The sequence below is a fragment of the Scyliorhinus canicula genome, chromosome 12 (assembly GCF_902713615.1).
Source record: "Scyliorhinus canicula chromosome 12, sScyCan1.1, whole genome shotgun sequence".
Taxonomy (NCBI): Eukaryota; Metazoa; Chordata; class Chondrichthyes; order Carcharhiniformes; family Scyliorhinidae; genus Scyliorhinus; species Scyliorhinus canicula.
Window position 1 is genome coordinate 16,308,277 of NC_052157.1, and position 23,269 is coordinate 16,331,545.

General features: G+C 45.8%; 1 protein-coding gene across 2 annotated transcripts in view; it reads right to left on the reverse strand.

The window, feature by feature from the left end:
• The window catches only part of ticrr (TopBP1-interacting, checkpoint, and replication regulator), a 45,219-nt gene extending 39,547 nt beyond the window's left edge, over positions 1 to 5,672 (reverse strand). For both annotated transcript variants that reach the window (XM_038812931.1, XM_038812930.1), the window contains exons 1-4: positions 5,065 to 5,672; positions 2,216 to 2,537; positions 744 to 979; positions 250 to 490 (exon numbers count right to left, since the gene is read on the reverse strand). In XM_038812931.1, the coding sequence (XP_038668859.1) occupies positions 250 to 490; positions 744 to 979; positions 2,216 to 2,537; positions 5,065 to 5,646 (1,381 nt within the window). In that variant the 5' untranslated portion in view covers positions 5,647 to 5,672. The remainder of the gene's footprint in view (positions 1 to 249; positions 491 to 743; positions 980 to 2,215; positions 2,538 to 5,064) is intronic.
• Between the last annotated feature and the right edge of the window lie 17,597 nt (positions 5,673 to 23,269).

A 23,269-nucleotide genomic window follows, 5' to 3' on the forward strand; every position in this document is an offset into this window, starting at 1 on the left:
CAGTTGCTTGCTACAATACTTAATTGTTCCTATATCATGTAGCACAAAGTTTCCATGTCAAAAATAAGCTTAAGACAAAATTAAATTTCAGATCGCACTCAAGTTTAAGAAATCCTATTTTTAAACTAAAAATAACAATGCTCAAACCAAAAGAATAAGAAACATCTGAAAAGTATTCCTAACACACATACCAAAAGGAAGAATAAAATAAACTTCCAAATTAATGTTATTACAGTGCTTTTTTTTCACCTGAGCAGGTCTGACATTCATCAGCGATATCAGAGAAGAGATTCAATGCTTTGTCTACGACATCTGACAACTCCAAGGCCATCCCCTGGCTACTCTCAGTTAATTTTGTCTGCAAGAGAAGCTCTTCAAACTCGGGTTCATGTTCCCAGGAGATCAGTGTAAGCACTGCTGTGCCACTAAGCAAGGGAGTCAGTATTCCTGTACACGTGGGCAGGTAATTATTCACTTCCACATCAACAACCTGGAAAAATATGACAAGCATAAATACCATTTGATCTATTCTTAAATATTTTTTCAAATAAGCAGGCTCCAATGTGACTAACTGCTAACTACAGCAATGAGAACAAGATCAAATTCCGTTATGTTGCAAGAGATATCACCAACTATCAGAAAACTTTTGCGTAACAATAATTAAATCCCAGGAGAATGGATGGGGACACAACATTCAATTAATACAAATCTTCAAAACTAATTTAAATGAGAAGAATACCCACCACATATATGTCATTGTAGGCTATTTCCTCCAGAAGCCGTTGTAGAAAGAAAGTTTCTTTAGTTTCCTTCTGTTTAGCTTGCTGTAAGATCCAAGCATGCGTTGACAACTGGTCAGTCCTTTTCGGATCCCAATCTTTTACAGCACCTTTTACTGTAATGCACACAGGTGCAGGCAGGTATTTCTGACTACAGGAAAGAGGCTCCAAAGTGACAGGGCAGCACACCACCTGCTCTCCTGCTCACAAAGAGGAACAAAAAAGTTTTAGAAATTTTCAACACAAAATAATAGAGGAACCTCAACTGGAAGAGCTTGCATTTAAAAAAATGAATTTTCACAAAGCTCTTAACATTCAGTAAATTATTTTGAATGGCATTGCTTACGTATTTGAGGACAGCAACCATTTTGCACACAGCAAGACGACAAAAACAGCAATTCAGATAGACAGCTGGCCTGCTTTGGTGGCGTTGGTGAAGGGAGAAGTGTTGCCCAGGACAGTGGGAGAATTACCTGCACTATTCCAAATAGTGAAACAGGCTCTTAAATCTCCTTAAAGATTTGAGAACCAGATTTGACGACAATAGATTTACACCCCATGTGGTGTCAAACTGAAATGCTGCAAAGAATGTCTCATGTGGGAAATTTGACTTACTGGTCCCCAACTGCAAGTTAGCATTCATAAAAGTTGGCAGCACGGAAGCACAGTGGTTAACACTGTTGCTTCACAGCACAGCGCCAGGGACGCGGGTTTGATTCCCTGCTCGGGTCCTGTCTGTGCAGAGTCTCCACATTCGCCCAGTGTCTGTGTGGGTTTCCTCCGAGTGCTCCAGTTTTCTGCCACAAATCACGCTTTTAGGTGACATGCTTTTAGGTGAATTGGACAATCTGAATTCTCCCTCAGTGGCCCGAACAGGCGCCGGAGTGTGGTGACTAAGGAATTTTCACAGTAACATCAATGCATTGTTTTTAAAAAATAAATTTAGAGTACCCAATTCATTTTTCCAATTAAGGGGTAATTTAGCGTGGCCAATCCACCTACAAGGCACATCTTTGGGTTGTGGGGGCGAAACCCACACAAACACGGAGAAAACGTGCAAACTCCACACGGACAAGTGACCCAGAGCCGGGATCAAACCTGGGACCTCAGCGCCGTGAGGCTGCAGTGCTAACCACTGTGCCGCTCTGCGTCAATGCAGTGTTAATGTAAGCTCACTTGTGACACTAATAAAGATTATATGATTTTAAAAAGTGGAAATTGCTTTTCACCAAAGTAGCAACCTTTTATTGCAACCGCAGCCCAAGTACAACTAAAATGCCTCAACTACTAATTTGTCAGATTAACTATACGAGAAGAATTTAAGATAAGAAATTGAAAAACTGGAACCAAAAAGAAGCATATTATTTTAAAAGGGCCATTAATGTACAGAAAGCACTTTCAAATCCGATGACACTAGGAAAAGTGGTAATTATTACCTTGTGAGATAGTCAGTAATCCTTGTTGAAGAGGAAACATCTTTCGATAAAAAGTTTCAACATTCACCATATAATTCATGCTGCAATCAAATGGAAAGAGAGTATCCACTGTTTTCCTCAGTTTCAAATGCTCCTTTGCATTTGTGCCATTCTTCTCAAATATAATCTTCTTCGGACCAACTTGAGACGTTCGGCCCAATAGTAGAGCAGAGTCATTAAATGAAAGTTGCATTAAATTAGCAAATGGAATTAAACTTCCATCAACCAGGCGCATCACTTCAGAGACCATCTTATAGCCAATATGATCAGGAGCTCCAATTAACTAGGGAGGAAAAGAAATCAAAATACAAGTGCTTCAGACAAGCATACAAACTATAAAAGCACAAAGTACAATTTGAACAAGCAACAATGGAATAGTGATCAGATAATTTGTTTTAGTGATGTTGAAAGATAAATATTGGCCAGACCAAAAGGGAGACCCTCCTCCACCCAACCTGACACTGTTGTGTTTAACTTGGGATCTTTGGCATTGACCGAGGGTTAGAATCTCCAACAGTGTTGGGGAATACGAATAGGAATTGCACTAAAAAGGACAACCTATTAGAATGCTTTATCACATTTTTCAGAATACCCTAAAGGATTTTGGATTTGTCATGTGTACAGAGTTCAGTGAAAAGTATTTTTCTGCGGACAGACCAGACAGATCGTTCTATACATGAAAAACATAGGACATACGATAAATACACAAATGTACATACATAGACATCAGGTGAAGCATACGGAGTGTAGCGCTATTCAGTAGGGAATATGCATGGAATTCAGTTCAGTCCATAAGAGGGTCATTCAGGAGTCTGGTAACAGCAGGGAAGAAACTGTTTTTGAACCTGTTAGTGTGTGTTCTCAGACTTTTGTACCTCCTGCCCGATGGAAGAGGTTGGAAGAGAGAATAACCTGGGTGGGAGGGGAATTGATTATGTTGCCCGCTTTCCCAATGCAGCAGGTGGTGTAGACAGAGGTCAGTAACTGTTACTTTGATTAAATACTGCAAATTATATCTACATAGCAATATCTCAAATAGCCCAATTGGCTTTCCAATGTGTTGGTCAAGGAAACACATTGGCAAGGATTCTCCACTACTTTCAATTGCCAAGAACCCTTCAACATTCATTTGAAGGAGCAGGTATTCTCAGTTTAATGTTTCACCTGGAAATATACACCATTTTACAAATTGAAGCAGCTGTACACTGGGTATTGTACCATATTCCTCAATACATTTTAATACAACAGAATCTGACCAATTCAATTACCAGGCCTAAACATATGTTAAAGAACAAATTACATTTTACATGCTGTTATATAGGTGAACGGGACAGCTATTCTTTGCGCACAGCAAGATCTCAAAAATGGTTATAAAATAAGTGTGCAAATATAACTTTGACACTATTATAGCTGAGGGAAGAACTTTGGCTGGGAAAATAGCTTCCATAATAGTGCCACAGGAATATTTATTTTAATGTTAAGCTAAATTGTCAGACACAGTGGTGTAACCTCTTGGTGTAACCTGTGGTTTAACCTTTTATCTGAAAGAGGGCATCTCCAATATTCCCATAATACAGCACTGGAACGTCAACCTAATTTATGTCAAGTCTTGGACTATGCCTGGGGTGGCTTTGGAAAGGATGCACATAATATCTGCCAGTATGACCGAGACCTCCAATGACCAATAGCTACTGCAGGGAATGGTGTGTCTTTTTGACTGAAAATATGATCGCTTAGTTGGTTAGATCCCTTTTGGTTTGTGAGAACTTAGTTGAATTAAACTAAAATATTCAACAATGTGTTACTTATACATCAGTGATCGGTGCTGATGCTTGTTTGGTGACACTGGAGCAACTCAGGCTTTGCTTATGAAAATAGGCCCAAAAATGTCATTAGGACAAGAGTGCTGCCACCGCCAATTATTGTTTTGAAGTTAGTATATTCCGCAACTCAGTTCCAGTCAGGCCAACGAATCAATAACTTGCACTTCTATAACACCTTTAACTGTGGAATATCCGACAGGACTTAAATAAAAGCTGTGAATGCTGAAAAAACTCAGCAAACCGGCAACATCTGTGGAGCGAGAATCAGAGTTAATGAATCAAATATCACTCTTCAGAACCAAATAAGTCATATTGGATTCAAGCCATTAACTCTTATCTTTCCAGATAGCAAGACGTGCTGAGTTTTACCAGCAATCTTGGTTATGTCGCACAGCACTTCAATAGAGGCAGCAAGCCACATAAAATGATGTTGGAAAAGGTGACCAACAGCTTGGCCAAAGAGGTGGGCATGAAGGAGGAGAGACCTTTGACAAAGAGCCATCCAGACTGGAAACATTAGCTCCCTTGTCATCCCCAGATGCTGTCAGACCTGGGGCGATGGTCCAGTATTTTCTGTATTTGTTTCAGATTCCATCGTACGCAGTAATTCGCTTTTATATTGAGAAAGGGGGTGCTAGGCCGGGAAATTCTAGAGCTTGCGGCTTGGACAGTTGGAAGCATGGCGTCCATAATGAAGTGGTGAAAAACCCACTGTCGAAGGATCATTTAGATCCTAAACGTTGACTCTCCTGTTTCTCTCTCCACAGATGCTCTCCCATCATTTTCTGTTTTTATTGCAGATTTCCAGCAACCGCAGTCCTTTGATTTGATTTAAATCGGGGATGGGCAAGAATTCAGAATTGGCACAGACCGATCGCTGAGGGTGATAAGAGGATTACAGCGAGGGAGGGAGGCGAGACCATGGAGGGATTTAAAAACCAGATTAGGGATCAGGCAGGGGAAGTTTAATGCCGTTCCGCTATTTACCTGCTGGAGCTGTTGGGTGTCCACCCAATGCAGGGCGATACATTGGTTGGAGAGCAGGGCCCGGACTGGAGTGGGGATGATTTTCTCCGCCAGTTGCTGGCAGCTGTGGGTCGCGGGAAGCTGCAGGAAGCCGAGTAACTGAGCCCGGGAGTGCGGGCAGGGGGCGAAGAGAAAAAGGGAGCTCCGGAGTCGGGGTTGCGGGGCCTCGGCTGCCGACCCCCGGCGGCATTTGGCGGGGGAAGTGATGTCCGGCCGGTCCCATTCGTAATCCGACAAAGCCTCGATCAGCGCCGTCTGAGTGGCGGCGGCGGCCGACGCACCCCGCCGCTCCCGAGCCGGCTCCAGCTGCCGGCTCAGGGCCTCCTCTAGCTCCTCCAGGTGCCGGAGCCGCAGCTCCCGGAAGCCGTGGCCCCGGCCGCCGCCGCGGACCCTCGCCGAGTCGAAGAGTTTAAAGGCCCAGCGGACGTTGTGGAAGCCCGAGCCGCGGGCCGAGTGTAGTAGCACCCGCAGCGCGGCCTGCCGCACCAGCCCGGCCTCCGAGGCCGCCGTGTCCACCAGGAAGACGATGTTGTGAGACGCCATGGCTGCGGCCGGGGCCCCTGGGGCGCTCCTCTCCTCTCCCTCCCTCGGCCTCTCTCTCCCTCCCTCACTGCCCCGGCCTCTCCCTCCCTCACTGCCCCGGCCTCTCCCTCCCTCACTGCCCCGGCCTCTCCCTCCCTCACTGCCCCGGCCTCTCCCTCCCTCACTGCCCCGGCCTCTCCCTCCCTCACTGCCCCGGCCTCTCCCTCCCTCACTGCCCCGGCCTCTCCCTCCCTCACTGCCCCGTCCTCTCCCTCCCTCACTGCCCCGGCCTCTCCCTCCCTCACTGCCCCGGCCTCTCCCTCCCTCACTGCCCCGGCCTCTCCCTCCCTCACTGCCCCGGCCTCTCCCTCCCTCACTGCCCCGGCCTCGGCCGCTCCTCTCCCTCACTCACTGCCCCGGCCTCGGCCGCTCCTCTCCCTCACTCACTGCCCCGGCCAGTCTCTCCCGGTCGCCGCCATTTTCCACAAGTTCAACCGACAATTCTTGGCGCCCTTTTCGCCTCTCAACGTCCATTGGTTTCAGCACCTTCGAGCTGTTCGTTCATTTGACAAAGCCCGAACACCTGGCTCTCCCTATTGGTCCAAAGTCCGCCCTCCCCACCCCCTAGCGATTCGCCGAAAGGTACGCAAACCCCGTCGCTGATTGGTTGCACTGGTGCGCAATCGCACTTCTTGATAACTGATTGGTTAGTGTATGGAACATTAGCCAATCACCATCGACATAGGCCTTCCTGTTTCGTGATTGGTAGATATGACTGTAAACAACAAGGCCCAGCCAATGGGACGGTCATGTTTAAACGACATTGTGGGTGTCCTTTTAAAAAGTATTTAACTTTGGAGCACACAGGAACCAATCTGTGCAGAGCAAGTTCCACAAAGACATTGTGATAATGTTGATGAATATTGGCTAGGGATATAGAACATAGAACAGTACAGAACAGGCCCTTCGGCCCTCAATGTTTACATAGAATTTACAGTGCAGAAGGAGGCCATTCGGCCCATCGAGTCTGCACCAACTCCCGGAAAGAGCACCCTACCCAAGGTTAACACCTCCACCCTATCCCCACAACCCAGCAACCCCACCCAACACTAAGGGCAATTTTGGACACTAAGGGGAATTTATCATGGCCAATCCACCTAACCTGCACTTCTTTGGACTGTGGGAGGTGTTTTTGTAAATTCACCACTCTGTCTTAGAATTCCCCCTATACCAAAAAGGGCCGATATTCCAAATGGTGAACAGGGATTCTCACTCCCTGACTCCGATGCAGGCTTCGGTGGGTGCTATTCAGGTCAAACTATATTTCCAAGTTATTCCCCGGTATAACCCATTCCTTCACCGAAGAATCTTACCTACTTACCCCTTAATAGCATCGATGTTCTGGGTCCTGCGTTATTAAGGAAGTGAAGTAAGCTAATAACCACTTTTTCAGGTTAAGTTATTTTATTATTATACTTTTTTTTCTTTAAGTTGCAAACACTTTCTTTACAGAAAGGAAAAACGATTAGTGATTCTGGATGCTGTTGGTTTGTTGCAGGGACCTTCAGACTCTCTCTCTCTCTCTTGTAGTTCTCCTCCCCTTCTCTCCTGTTGCTGTTTCTCTGTTTTCTCTGTTCTCTGTGTTCTGTCCTCCCCATTGCTGCTGGTTTGTTGTAGGGACCTGCAGACTCTCTCTCTCTCTCTCTCTTTTAGTTCTCCTCCCCTTCTCTCCTGTTGCTGTTTCTCTCTCTCTCTCTTTTAGTGCTCCTCCCCTTCTCTCCTGTTGCTGTTTCTCTCTCTCTCTCTTTTAGTTCTCCTCCCATTCTCTCCTGTTGCTGTTTCTCTCTCTCTCTCTTTTAGTTCTCCTCCCCTTCTCTCCTGTTGCTGTTTCTCTCTCTTTTAGTTCTCCTCCTCATTCTTGCTGGCGTTGATCTTCGAGCCTTCCACCTCCTTGAGGGGAGCGGAGCTCCCCCGGGCCTTGCCCTGGCCACCAGCTGTTGCTGCTCTCGCGTTCTGCTACTCTCTGTTCCTGCCTCGCGCGTGGGGGGAGGAGCGAGGGGAGCCCGCGCTTAGTGATTTTTGGCGGGAGAGATCGGGACCTCCGATAGGGAATGGACTACGGGGCTTAAAGGGGCAGTACATTACAATGTTTCAACAGCACAAAGAAATCTATGCAAACTCTCTTTTTCTTTTTCCCTTTCTCCTGCTGCAGGTTGTAATAACAATTCTGACAGACTGGAATTGACTGCATTTTTGACAGAAGAGCTGGCCACAGTTTCTGCTCTTTTCAGCTGCCACCAACCTCTTGTGGGATCTTTCCCTGCACTCTCCCAGACCAGATATTGGCAGACCTCTATGTTTCAAATGACACATTCTGTATTTTCCAGAACAGAGGAAACCGGAGTACCCGGAGGAAACCCACACACACGGGGAGGATGTGCAGACTGCACACAGACAGTGAACCAAGCCGGAATCGAACCTGGGACCCTGGAGCTGTGAAGCGATTGTGCTATCCACAATGGAACATTAGCCAATCACCATCGACATAGGCCTTCTTGTTTTGTGATTGGTCGATATGACTGTAAACAACAAGGCCCAGCCAATGGGACGGTCATGTTTAAACGACATTGTCCGAAATACCTGTTTTTTTTTCAAATAGTACCACAGGATAAGAGGACAAACAGGTCTCAGTTTAGCATTATGCAAAATAATAATCTTTATTTTTGTCACATGTAGGCTTACATTAACACCAGGTTACTGTGAAAATCTCCTAGTCGCCACACTCTAGCGCCAGTTCGGGTACACCGAGGGAGAATTCAGAATGTCCAATTCATCTCACAAGCACGTCGCTAAATCGCTGGCTTTTAAAACAGGCCAGCAGCACGGTTCAATTCCCGTACCAGCCTCCCCGAACAGGCGCCGGAATGTGGCGACTTGGGGCTTTTCACAGTAACTTCATTGAAGTCTACTCGTGACATAGAACATAGAACATAGAACGATACAGCGCAGTACAGGCCCTTCGGCCCTCGATGTTGCACCGACATGGAAAAAATCTAAAGGCCATCTAACCTACACTATGCCCTTATCATCCATATGCTTATCCAATAAATTTTTAAATGCCCTCAATGTTGGCGTGTTCACTACTGTTGCAGGTAGGGCATTCCACGGCCTCACCACTCTTTGCGTAAAAAACCCACCTCTGACCTCTGTCCTATATCTATTACCCCTCAATTTAAGGCTATGTCCCCTCGTGCTAGCCACCTCCATCCGCGGGAGAAGGCTCTCGCTGTCCACCCTATCTAACCCTCTGATCATTTTGTATGCCTCTATTAAGTCACCTCTTAACCTTCTTCTCTCTAACGAAAACAACCTCAAGTCCATCAGCCTTTCCTCATAAGATTTTCCCTCCATACCAGGCAACATCCTGGTAAATCTCCTCTGCACCCGTTCCAAAGCTTCCACGTCCTTCCTATAATGAGGCGACCAGAACTGTACGCAATACTCCAAATGCGGACGTACTAGAGTTTTGTACAACTGCAACATGACCTCATGGCTCCGGAACTCAATCCCTCTACCAATAAAGGCCAACACACCATAGGCCTTCTTCACAACCCTATCAACCTGGGTGGCAACTTTCAGGGATCTATGTACATGGACACCGAGATCCCTCTGCTCATCCACACTACCAAGAATTTTACCATTAGCCAAATATTCCACATTTCTGTTATTCTTTCCAAAGTGAATCACCTCACACTTCTCCACATTAAACTCCATTTGCCACCTCTCAGCCCAGCTCTGCAGCTTATCTATGTCCCTCTGTAACCTGCAACATCCTTCCGCACTGTCTACAACTCCACCGACTTTAGTGTCGTCTGCAAATTTACTCACCCATCCTTCTGCGCCCTCCTCTAGGTCATTTATAAAAATGACAAACAGCAACGGCCCCAGAACAGATCCTTGTGGTACGCCACTCGTAACTGAACTCCATTCTGAACATTTCCCATCAACTACCACTCTCTGTCTTCTTTCAACCAGCCAATTTCTGATCCACATCTCTAAATCACCCTCAATCCCCAGCCTCCGTATTTTCTGCAATAGCCGACCGTGGGGAACCTTATCAAACGCTTTACTGAAATCCATATACACCACATCAACTGCTCTACCCTTGTCTACCCGTTCAGTCACCTTCTCAAAGAACTCGATAAGGTTTGTGAGGCATGACCTACCCTTCACAAAACCATGCTGACTGTCCCTAATCATATTATTCCTATCTAGATGATTATAAATCGTATCTTTTATAATCCTCTCCAAGACTTTACCCACCACAGACGTTAGGCTCACCGACCTATAGTTACCGGGGTTATCTCTACTCCCCTTCTTGAACAAAGGGACCACATTTGCTATCCTCTAAGCGATTTTCGTTTCATTTCATTTCACTTGTGGGAGGAAACCGGAGCACCCGGAGGAAACCCACGCAGACACCGTACAGACAGTGACCCAAGCCGGGATCGAACCTGGGATCCTGGCGCTGTGAAGCAACAGTGCTAACCACTGTGCTACTGTGCCACTCCCGGTGGCATATTCAACAATGCAGCATTCTTTCACTATATTTTTTACATTTAAAGTATCCAGTTCATTTTTTTCCAATTAAGGGGCAATTTAGCGTGGCCAATCCACCTACCCTGTACATCTTTGGGTTGTGGGGGTAAGACACACACAGACACGGGGAGAATGAGGAAAACAGAAACTCGGCCCGTGATCTTACCCATCCTCTTGTGAGCTGTGAGAGCTTTTCATCATTTTAATCACTATTTCTTTTACTTTCTCTATAAAGCTTGACACCTAACCTCACATAAGGATCAAGTGCTATTTCGTACATGTCAGTGCTTCCACAGTATTGGCAATCTGGAGCAGTGTATTCTTCTTTCTTGCAACTTTTTAGATAAGCTATTTCTTCTGGGTTCACTTTGAGCGGGCTTAATTCAATGAATAAAAGCAAAATACTGTGGATGCTGGAAATAAAAACAGAAATGCTGACAAAAGGCAGCAAGTCTGGCAGTATCTGTGGAGAGAGAAACAGAGTTAATGTTTAGAGTCTGTAGGATTTCTTCATAGAATCTATGGCACGGTGAAAGGCCCTTCGGCCCAAACTGGTCCATGCCAGCCAAAAAGCCCATCTAAACTAATCCCATCTGCCTGCATTTGGCCCATATCCCTCAAAACCTTTCCTATCCATGTATCTGTCCAATGCCTTTTAAATGTTGTCAATGTCCCTGCCTCAATCACTTCCTCCAGTGGCTTTTTCAACATACATGCCACCCTCTGTGTAAAAAACGTTGCTCCTCAGGTTCCCATTAATTCTTTCCCCTCTTAACTTAAACCTATGCCCTCAGTTCTCAATTCCCAAACCCTGGGAAAATGACTGAGTGCATTCACCGTATCCATGCCTCTAATGATCTTATCCACCTCAGTCTCCTATGCGCCAAAGAAAAAAGTCTAGCCTGTCCAATTTCTTTTTGTTCTTTTTCAAAAAGTTCAATATGTATAATATATCCAGCAGATGACATTATAAATTAATATTTTACGTAGCAGACCTTTGTAACAAAACAAATTCAAGACTACATTCTGTTTCTGAACTAATTTTAAAAATATTTTTTTTTAAGAATAGGCAGAAGAGTGAAGAGTAAAATTCATATTAATGTATTTGTGGAGTGCAACAATTCGTGGACCTTTTTAAAGAGTATGCTGAAACTGAAGGTCGATTCTTCCCCCGAATCCCTCAAACTCCTAATACGCCTAGTCCTTATGGACAATATGGTGCCAGGATAAATGAGAATACAAGTGAAAAAACAAACAGCTGTAATTCATAGCCCATCAACAGCCTTCCATCTGCCTAAGATGGACATGCAACAACTGAATACACAAAATTCCGCTGTATTAACATTTGCAATATAGGAACAAGCCATTTGACTCATGTTAAGCTCCACTCCAGCCTTCGCCCATGTTTCTTTATCAACTCCATCGACAGACCCTTTTATTCCTTTCTCCTTTGTATGTGCATCTAACTTCCTCTTTAAAGCATCTTTCTTTTGAAACTTCTTAGGATCTGAGCGCTGGGGGTAAGACCATCCCCTCATAGCCATGGAGAAGGACTGATGAACATTCTGCTGAACACCTCGACTACTCCTTGTGGTGCCAAGTTCCACACAGGATTGAGAAATCTCCTCAGTTTCCTGCTGGCATTTATTTGTGACCGCTTGAATCTAGGATGCATGTGCGTAAGTTAAATGGACTATACCAATCAGTCAGTGCTTCATGCTGACAACAGTTAACAGCAGTGCAAAAAGTGCTAGATTTTCTAGCACTTACACAATAACATACCTTCACTCCTCAATTTTACGAAGGAACAACAGCACCCTAAAATATTGTGTTTAAAACATTTCAATTAACTGACAAAACATTATAAGTGAATTTTCCAGTTTCTCAGCAGAGGTGCTCTGCTCATCCACATGTACCAGGAATGCTCTAGATCTGACAACTGGCATTTCAATCCTCCATCCGTGCAACATACGGAAAGTGGCCACTAGGCCGGATTTCTATTGGCCTGAGACCCCAATGGAATTATAGGTCTTCAGTCATTACTTTCTAAATATTGAACAAGGTCAAGAGAGATGAAGGGGCAGGCAGAAAAAACCCAAATGCTATCGCTGGGGCTTTTGAACAAAAAGTTTAAATATCTGTGAAACGCATATATAATGCCCGGCCTTCTTTCAAAGTTCTTTCAAAGTGCAGCATTTTAATGTAACCCAGTACATGACTGGATTATCTTTAATTCTTTTCCCTATAGTATACAACTATCATGATTGTAGTGCTTTCAAACTGTGTTAGACTTGTGTGTGGTGGTGCTTAGCCTTGGCATTTAGTATGATATGTTCAAGGTGAAGGATCATATTAGGAATGTGTCAATGCACTACGAATGCCAATTAAAATTGAACCCACATTTATTGGTGACGGGGAGGCGGGATGCAACATCACACAAATGGGCATTTCTCTGCCCCTCACAAACTTTACTTCTTAGAATCTGACTCCATTCCTTTCCGTGGCAACTATCTGAAGTTGAACCAGGGTATTTGCAACGTTGGTATTGCATTTGACCTAGAGAGAACTTCTGAATGCACATAATCACTAAGATAGCCTATTTCCTCCTCTATATTCCTGACTGCACCCTTATGAAGGGTTATGGAGAAATGGCAGGACGGTGGAGTTAAGGCCAGGATGAGATCAGCCATGGTCGAATGGCGGAGCAGACTCAATGAGCCAAATGGCCTAATTCTGTTCCCAAATCTTATGAACTCATCTCAGGGAAGTCCTTAATATGGCACATTGCTAAAAAAACATGTAGCTGTTGTTAAAACCCCATCAGATTCACTGTGAAGCAAATATGTCACATTGCTTGCTCCAAAAAACAATGAGTGGGAGAATTGTGGGAGGGCCGGGCGAATCACGGCACGCTGCCCTGGCACCCTCCGCGATTCTCCCACCGCCCCCAAAATGGCGTGTCGCGTTTTGCGACAGGCCGCTCGGAGAATTGCCGCTCGCCGTTTCTCACGGCGACCGCCAATTCTCTGGCCCGGATGGGCCCAGAGGCCTGCCGAACCCGACTGGTTCACGCCAGCGCCAACCACACCTGGTTACTGCCGGCGTGAACAGCGCGCGACCTCTGTGTGTGGGGCCTGTGGGGGGGGCAGAGGGAGGATAGAGCACCACGGGCGTGCTCAGGAGATGTCTGGCCTGCGATCGGTGCCCACCGACCGTCGGGCCGGCATTTCTAAAAGACACACTCTTTTCGCTCCGCCGCCCCGCAAGATCAAGCCACCATGTCTTGCGGGGCAGCGGAGGGGAAGACGGCAACCGTGCATGCGCGGCTGACGTCACTTAGGCGCCGCCGGCCGCGTCATTCCCGGCGTGCCGCTTTGACGCAAGCATCAAGGCCCGGCGCCCGCGATTCACGCGCCGCCGCTCCTAGCCCCCGGGGGGGGAATGGAGAATAGGGGGCGAGGAGCGGCCTCCGACGCCGAAGTGAAACACTCCGGGTTTCACTCCGCCGTCGGCTGTTTGTCTCCCGATGGGAGAATTCCGCCAAGAATTTGTATGCTCTGTATTACTTAATGTCAACATTATATTCCTTTAATAAATAGTTTCTTTAGATGCATCATAACTATTAATATCATTTAAATATTTTACTCAAATCTGCCTTGATTATTTTGGAGATAAATACATCACATAGACCAAACAAATGTGTACACACCTCAGCCACAGCAGGAACTGCAACACAACCTTTGGCCTCACTGCCCTGGGTCACGGAGGATCAAAGCAAGAAAAATCAGCAAGCGTCCCAACTCCAGATCATTATACAGTAGTCCGTGCTGAAAAGTGGGATGTATGAAAGTGTCGAAAGGGACAGGATCCACCTGACTGGCTGGGTAGACTGAATTCTCATATTGAGAATGTACACTTGAGAAAGATGCCAGAAAAGACTGCCAGTGCTCATGAAATCATAACCCAGCAGGTATCAGTGCCTTGAGGGCTGAGAGCGGGAGGTGGTAAAACCAGGGGATGGTGACAGTTGGGGGGGGGGGGGTAGAAGAGGGGAGGGGTGTGGGGGGAGGAGTGTGGTGGCATTGCATTCCCAAGGAACTAGGTATACACCATATCACCGAAATTGCTGGAAACACTCAACTGGTCAAACACCATCTGTGCACAGATAATAGTGGTCATATTTCAGATCAATGACCTTTCATCAGTTTTCAAACACTAGTTCTGATTCGCCACAGATGTTGCCTGAGCTGGAACATAAGAACTAGGAGCAGAAGTCGGCAATTCAGCCCCTTGAGCATGCTTTTCCATTTAGTATGATCTCTGCTTATCACCACCTTCCTGCCCGCTCCCCATGACCCTTCATCACGCAACTAATTAAAATCCTGGGCGGGATTCTCCGATCCCCCGCCGGGTATGAACGACTGGTAGAAAGGGACGACACCGTACTGGACGCAACAAGAAAGAAATGGGAGGATGACCTGGGGATTGAGATAGGGTGGGGACTCTGGAGCGAAGCACTGCATAGGGTCAACTCCACCTCCACGTGCGCAAGGCTCAGCCTGACGCAACTAAAAGTGGTACATAGAGCCCACTTAACAAGAAACCGTATGAGTAGGTTCTTCCCAGAGGTGGAGGACAGATGGGAACGGTGCCAAAGAGGCCCGGCCAACCACGCCCACATGTTCTGGTCTTGCCCCAGACTTGTGGAGTACTGGACAGCCTTCTTCGAGGCTATGTCCAAAGTGGTGGGGGTGAGGGTGGAGCCATGCCCGATAGTGGCGGTCTTCGGGGTTTCAGACCAGCCAGATCTATTCCTGGGGAGGAGGGCGGACGCCCTTGCCTTTGCCTCCCTGATCGCCCGCCGTAGAATCCTGTTTGGCTGGCGGTCAGCAGCACCGCCCAGAGCTGCAGACTGGCTCTCCGACCTCTCGGAATCTCTCCAAATGGAGAAAATCAAACTCGCCATCTGAGGGTCAGACGACGGCTTCTACAGAACGTGGGAGCCATTCATGCAATTGTTCCGGGACCTGTTTGTGGCCAACGAACAAGAGGAAGAATAGTCGGGTGGCCAAGAATCAGGGGAAAATGGACGTGAATCGGGGGAAGGTAGCCGGGGGGGGGGGGGGGGGGGGGGGGGGTGGGGGGGCCACGGGTTCGTTATGGGGGTTTGTTCGCATGGTTTTACGTTTATTTATTTTTCTTGTTAATTTATTGTTTTTGTATGGGAGGGGAGGGGTTACTGTTTTTCTCTGTTGTGATACAATTTGTTGTTGAAAACGTGAATAAAAATTATTCCAAAAAAAAAGGAAGGACAAAGCCGCAAGCGACAGTCTGATGGCAAGCTGAGGCCCAAAACCAAATTGTTAATAAATGCCTACAAACATGTGCCTCGGCCATATTGGGGAATGTAAAATATGTATGCCGGTTAAAGTGGGTGGCCACAGTTGTTATTATGAGGATGCTTACCTGTAAATATACATGTTAATTTTTGCGTGTTTTTTTTTCTAATAATTTGTAATTTGTTGGATATAAAATATGAAAACTCAATAAAAAACATTTCCAAAAAAAAAAATCTGCTCCTTAGCCAAAAACTATGGCCCCTCGTTCCAGAATGTCCAACAAGGGCAGACATCCGCTTCACATCTATCCTTCCAATCGCTGTCATAATATACACCAGTATATCATGGTGCAGACACACACACTGATGGACATACAGTAGGACCAATCAACATGCATAACACCGCAGCCAATCACCAGTTAGAGCACACTCACTATTAAGACAGAGGGCATCAATTTTCCCGCACAGTGGGATTATAGAGCTAAACTGCTCAATCTCTTTTCATAAATCCTTCATCCCTGGAAATCAACCTAATGAACATTCACTGAACCTAGTGATGATGATTGTTTTAAGTTCCTCCTTTTCAACAACCTCCGTATTCATTATCTGTTACTACTGGAACGGTTAAAGTGTACATGAGATAATTCTTTTTCATGAAGCCCTGATTTATCAACCTTGCCCTTCACCTAAGGTGCAGTGATCCTCAGGTTAAGTCCCCACGCGTCAGCTCTCCCCCTCAAAGGGGAACGCAGCCTATGGTCATCTGGAACTATGGTGACTCCACTTTTACTTTACTGCTTTTTATTTATCCCCACTGGCCACAGAGCCCCATTGCTGATTAACAGTGAAACCTTAAGTTTATTCCTTTCGGGCAGCACGGTGGCCTAGTGGTTAGCACAACCGCCTCACGGCGCTGAGGTCCCAGGTTCGATCCCGGCTCTGGGTCACTGTCCGTGTGGAGTTTGCACATTCTCCCCGTGTCTGCGTGGGTTTCGCCCCCACAACCCAAAAATGTGCAGAGTAGGTGGATTGGCCATGCTAAATTGCCCCTTAATTGGAAAAAATAATTGGGTAATCTAAATTTAAAAAAAAAAAAAAAAAAAAAAAAAGTTTATTCCTTTCCCGAAAGTAGAACTCATCCAATGGTGCATGCCGCCGGACTGGGCAGCCTTCAGCTACCAACAGAAGTAGATACTCTTCATTCATGTAAGCTTCAACACAGAGAACATCTTCTTCAGGTTTAATTCAAATTCTAAGATGGCATCTTCTCATTCAAGATTCCCGTACAAAGGCAAGGGTCACTGCATTCCTTTTCATTAGATTGCACATTGCAATCATATCCCCCTGCTTTGACAAAGAGTCATCCAGACTCAAAACATTAGCTCCCTTTTCTCTCCACAGATGCTGTCGGACCCGCTGAGATTGTCCAGTATTTTCTGTTTTTCTTTCAGATTCCAGCCTCCGCACTAATTTGCTTTTACCCCCAGTTGATTATATTGAGTAAAACACGCAACTGGCTGAAATCACTGGCACAAAAAATAACGGTTTTGGTGGTTGGAGGCCATTCATCTCAGCCCCTGGACACTACTGTAGGGGTCATACCCCTACCATCGACATCTTGGCAGCCACTATTATCCATAAATTGAACTGGACCGACTGCTAAAAAGATAGCTACTAGTCAACCACTGCAAGTCAGAGGTTGGGTATTCTGCAGCAAGTGGCTCAGTTCCCAATTTCCCAAAGCCTCTACCACCTAAAAGGCACATGTCAGTAATGTGATGGAATACTTTCCACTTGCCTGCATGGGTGCAACTCCAACAGCACTCAAGATGCTTGACAATATCCAGAAGGAAGTTGTGCCTTTGAGTGGTGCTTCATTTAGTGACTTAAACTTCCCTTCTCTCCACTACTCGTGCACTGTGGCTACACTGTGCACTTCCAATAGTGTGTGAGACAGCAACGAAGGTTGTCTCAGCAGTACTCTCCAAACTTAAAACCTCCATCACCTAGAAGGGTCAAAGACAGCAGGTGTATGCAAATATCATCGCAAGTTCCACTCAACGTTACACACTATCCTGACTTGGAAACATAAAATTTCCCTTCATAGTCACTGGGTCAAATTCCTGAAATTCCCTATCAACAATGTAGGACACTGTACATCAACAAGGTGCAGTGCGGCATAGTGTATCCAGCTAAGTTGAGGGTGAGCTACAAATCCAAGGACTTTTATTTTGGGACGGTGGAAGCGGCGGAGGAATTTGCGAAGACAGAAGGACTGTGGCGGAATTGAGAAATGGGACTGAGAGCGGGTCTTGTACCGATGTAGCCTAATGTAACTTTATTTTTTCGTTGTGTGTTGGTGTATGTACTAAATGAGTCGATGCTGTATATTTGGGCAAGGGAAGAGTTGGGACTTCGCAATGATGGTTCTTTGGGGCTTGGGTGTGTCTGCGGGGGTTGTGTGCTAAATGTTTTCCTGAGACCGGACAAGGGGGAAGGAGACCCGGGCGGGGGCCTCCACGCTGGCCGGTTTAAGCTGGCCAGTGAACGGGAATGAGGTGGGGGCAGGGGCTGCGGCCATCGGACCCTGGTAGAATAGGTTTCGGAGTTAAACCTGTAAAACTCCTGCCTTAGGAGTCTAGCTGGGGTGAAAAGTTGGGGGAAGGAACCCAGGCTGGGGGGAGCAGTTTACAGATGAATCACCTGATGAAGGAGCTGTGCTCCTAAAGCTAGTGACGAAAGTGAATTTTAAGGGGCATCTTGACAAAATACATGAATAGGATGGGAATAGAGGGATACAGACCCCGGAAGTGCAGAAGATTTTAATTTAGACGGGCAGCATGGTCGGCACAGGCTTGGAGGGCCGAAGGGCCTGTTCATGTGCTGTACATTTCTTTGTTCTTTATTCTTTGACTCCAAATAAACCTGTTGGACTTTAACCTGGAGTTGCAGATAGTGATGAAGATTGTCAGAGAATACAGTAGGATATAGATAGGCCGCAAAATTGGGCTGAGAAATGGCAGAAGGAATTTAATTCAGACAAATGCGAGGTGATGCATTTTGGTAGATCCAATTCAGGTGGGAGCTATAAAATAAATGGCAGAACCATCAGGGGCATAGACACACACATCTGGGCGTGCAGGTCCACAGATCCTTAAAAGTGGCTGCACAGGTGGAAATGATGGTAAAGAAAGCATATGGCATGCTTGCCTTCATCGGACGGGGTATCGAGTATAAAAGTTCACAAATTCTGTTACAATTATATAAAACCTTGGTTAGGCCATATTTGGAATACTGTGTCCAATTCTGGTCGCCACATTACCAGAAGGACGTGGAGGCTTTGGAGAGAGTACAGGAAAGGTTTACCAGGATATTGCCTGGTATGGAGGGTATTAGCTATGAGGAGAGATCGAATAAACTGGGTTTGTTCTCCCTAGAAAGACGGAGGCTGAGGGGCGACTTAATAGAAGTTTATAAAATTATGAGGAGTATAGATAGGGTGAACAGTTGGAGGCTTTTTCCCACAGTGGAAATGGTTATTACAAGGGGGCACATGCTCTTTTTTTTTTAATATAATTTTTATTGGAATTTTTTACAGAAAATATAAAACATAACGACAAACAATGAAATGCAACAAAATAACCCATAATAACTGTAACACCCCCAGACCATATGTATCCCATCCCCCCACCCCCCAACCCCAGTGAACAACAAAAGAACTTAAAAATAAATTAAAATTAAATAAACAAACATAGTCATTGTCCGCCCCCCCCCCTTTTCCCTCCCCCTCCCCCCCCCCCCCCCCCGGGTTGCTGCTGCTACTGTCCCAGTACCCTATCGTTGAGCCAGTAAGTCGAGAAAAGGTTGCCACCGCCTAAAGAACCCTTGTACCGACCCTCTCAGGGCGAATTTGACCTTCTCGAGCTTAATGAAACCCGCCATGTCATTGATCCAGCGGGGGCACATGCTCAAAGTGAGGGGGGAAAGGTTCAGTGGAGATGTGCGGGGGAGGGTTTTTAGGTTGGCCTAGAATGCACTGCCAAGTGAGGTAGTTGAGGCAGATACGTTAGCGACCTTTAAGACTTATCAGGATAGGCACATGAACAGACGGGGTATAGAATGATAGAGGCGATTGGTCGAGATAGGACACGTGATTGGTGTAGTCTTGGAGGGCCGAAGGGCCTGTTCCTGTGCTGTTCTTTGTTCTTTCAACTCGGGTATTAATTCCAGCTCAGGCTGCCATAGTTCATTAGTGAATCAGTCTATTCTATTCATCCTCAGGCTGAATGATCATTCAGCCTGTTAAAAAGATGGAGCCAGACAAGGGAAGTGTTTGTGAGTAACTTGTGCAGAAGTTGTACTCACTGGCTGGTTCCCTGGCTCCTCCCACTCTCAGTCTCAGTCACTCTCCATTCTTTTCCTGTGAATAAATGGTCATTGCCATGGTTACATGCCTGCATCGCACCTCTCCTGTGTCCCAAAGACAACCATCAGGAGCTTTTTACTGAGCTCGGACCTCCTTTAATTCTATTTCAAAATCCATTTATAGATGGTGACGCATGGCAGCACCTGAAGCTATAATGGCTGAATTATTGCCCCAAAATGGCGTTGTGTGACATCTTCCCAGTGAGTTCAAAAGTTCAGCCTCCAATTGCAAAGCAATACAAAAGCATGTTCTTCCTTCTTTGGGGCCACAGTTCCGTTAACCCTTTCTTTTCTGTACCTGACATGTAGGTGTTTAAAGATTCTGATAATTTAATCTGATTGAAACAGTGGCAAATTGGTCTTGTGCCACAGGGCATCTGTCTTATTAATGAATAATTGGATTAAAGCCCCTAGTTGACATGCACAGAGTGACAGCTCAGAAGGGAATGAGGCAACTCCATATGTCAGTGCCCCCAAGGAGAGATCTTACCTGGACCGGATGGGAAATGCTCACTGGAATTAAAAACCCTTTGATAATAAGACACTTCGGTCCAAGTCCATCTGAGCTATTGGTACAAATCGGATTTGACAAGTACACTATCTATTTGGTCAGCCTATATGAGTCAGGCTTTCTACTGTACGTCAAACAAATTTCTGGACGGAATCATGTGCATTTTCCACCCTTAATTAAAGAGACAGTGTGCTTTTCTTTCCGAGTTAGTGAGCAAAGCAGAAGTGCTTTAGGATTAAGGCGAAGCAGGCAGCATGCATTGTCAGCCTCTGTGAACTGCGTATAACTGGAACTTATGTAAGCAATCTCATTCCATTTACCTTGCTCTTAATCATTTAATCCTTTCAACTCGTGCAAATAATAATAATAGCTAATTGTCACAAGTAGGCTTCAATGAAGTTACTGTGAGAAGCCCTACAAGTGCCAGAGAATCAACTAATGCTTCACTGTAAACCCTTCCCACTCTTTCTCTCCCATGCCTGTTCAGTGCTGAAATCATCCCTGTCTCGAATGTATTCTTTCCCCCAGGCCTCAGGATTCCGGAATCCCTCGGCGGAATTCAGCCGCCGTTCCTGTTGCCGTCTAACAACAGGCAAGCTTGGCATCATTTAATCACCGCTTAATGATAACCTTCCCTCATATTTTCTGGATGGTCTCGCTTTGGTTCCTGCTGGGCACGGGCCTGCAGTGTCACTCAGAGAGGTCACAAGATGCGCCCGGGATGTGGAAAATGGGAAGTTGTCAACGTAGCGCAAAGGAGTCTTTTGCTCTGGATCTGAGTTGGGTCTGCCTGATGGGACCGCGTAGAGGGAGTTTCATTTGGAATCCTTGACATCTGAGAGCTCGATGGGTAGTGCAGAGGGAGCTTTAATCTGAATCGCACTCATGCCGTATCTAACCTCTGGACATTTTATGAGGCAGTGCAGAGTGAGCTTTACTATACTGTGCTACGCGTGATCTGGAAATGCTTGATTCGCGAAGTGCCTGAGAAGAAAAGTGTTCCATTCTTCTGCCAAACACTTTTCACCCCGCTGCGCAACAAATAGATAGAACAAACATAGAACATACAGTGCAGAAGGAGGCCATTCAGCCCATCGAGTCTGTACTGACCCATTTAAGCCCTCACTTCCACCCTATCCCATAACGCAATAACCCCTCCTAACCTTTTTTGGTCACTAAGGGCAATTTATCATGGCCAATCCACCTAGCCTAACTTAAATGTACAGGAAAATGAAAAGTAACCAAACAAATAAATCCAGTTGGAGTTTTAGGATGGGCATCTCTTTAATATTGATGCGCTTGTTTGAGGAAATGGCCTGCTGCTGATACAGTGGAAGTAATTAGTGATGAGGGGGGGCCGCCTCTCAAAGATAATGCATTTGCTTGAGTAGCAGATAACCATCAGGCGCAATTAGCATTGGGCACGAATGATGTAAATAAGGGCACCTTGTTATTTTAATTGCTGCATTCAAAAAGACTGTATTACACAAACCTACTGTAATTATTTTGATTTCATTAATTTTTGACATGCACACTTCAGAACTGTAAACTTTGTGGCTGCGTTAATTGAAAGGCATGAAAAATTTAAGCCGCTCACTAATGGCAATGCTTTTTATATTGGTGAAAAAACAAAAGTTTCTATTAATATTTTAGTCCGATTTACATTCTGTGGCTGGGGGAGTCTGCACAAGAAGCTCTGTTGGCCGCAGGGTACCATCTGTTCCCGGGCCTTTGGTTGATGTCTGGGTTGCTGTCCCACATTGGATGATGCAGGACAGAAACGAAATGGAGGAGCAGCTGGCATCTGATGAGCCACATTTTCAAAGTGTTGAACTAAAGACAATAGAGATGTGGGGCTTAACAGTCGTTGGATGAACTGTGGGTGAAGTGGATTTAAGCTATGGGAAAATTGGATTGAGAAACGACACATATTTAAGCTCGTTCTATTAATTCTTGTGCCCATCAAAGTGACAGATGCCACGTTAGTGCTGGACTAGGGGGCAGCCTTGCTGCTTGGTCAAATTCACTCGAGGCTCATTTGAGGTTCAGAAACTCCTCCTGTACTGGACTACTTTTGGGCAGCAGGCAAAGAAAACCTCCATCCCAGCAGACTGGGCACGATTTGAACCCAGGTCCCAGAAGGTTAAAGGGCCTCATGCACTGCATCAACTTTTTCCAAAATACTTATCCCTCTAATTCTGAAATCAAAAATAAATTGGAGCTTAAACAGAGTTTTTTTTTGGTCCTGCTTTCTCTTCCCCCCCCCCCCCCCCCGCCCGCCTTTTTGCCTTTTGAATCCACTCCCTTTATCTTCCCAGACACTCTGGATTCAATTCCATGCATTTCCCCTATTTAAATTACTATTCTTCAATGTAAGTCCAAACAGTAATTGCCAGCAGAACAGTCAAGTATAAGCACACACCACACCAGGATCTTGTCTTCAGCTTATGCCTCTACTAAAGAACCTTCTAGAAGGTGGTCACTGATGAAGGAGCAGGAACCCTCGCGGATCTTTCTCCCCTTTCACTCACCAGTCAGTGGCACTGAGGCCAATTGCAGCACCCCTATTGTACCTTGTCTGAGATGAGGTAACTGCGCAAGAGGGGGGAATTGAACCTTGGGGACAAGCAGTTATTTCAGGTAACAAAACGGGACAAAGCATTGGCTCGCACACGTCGGGCTTCTCTCAGCAAAGGTGGGAGATCAGATAAGGTGTGTCACGCAGTTTCATTCTGCAGATACAAATGTCGAGCGAAGAGAATAAATCCTTA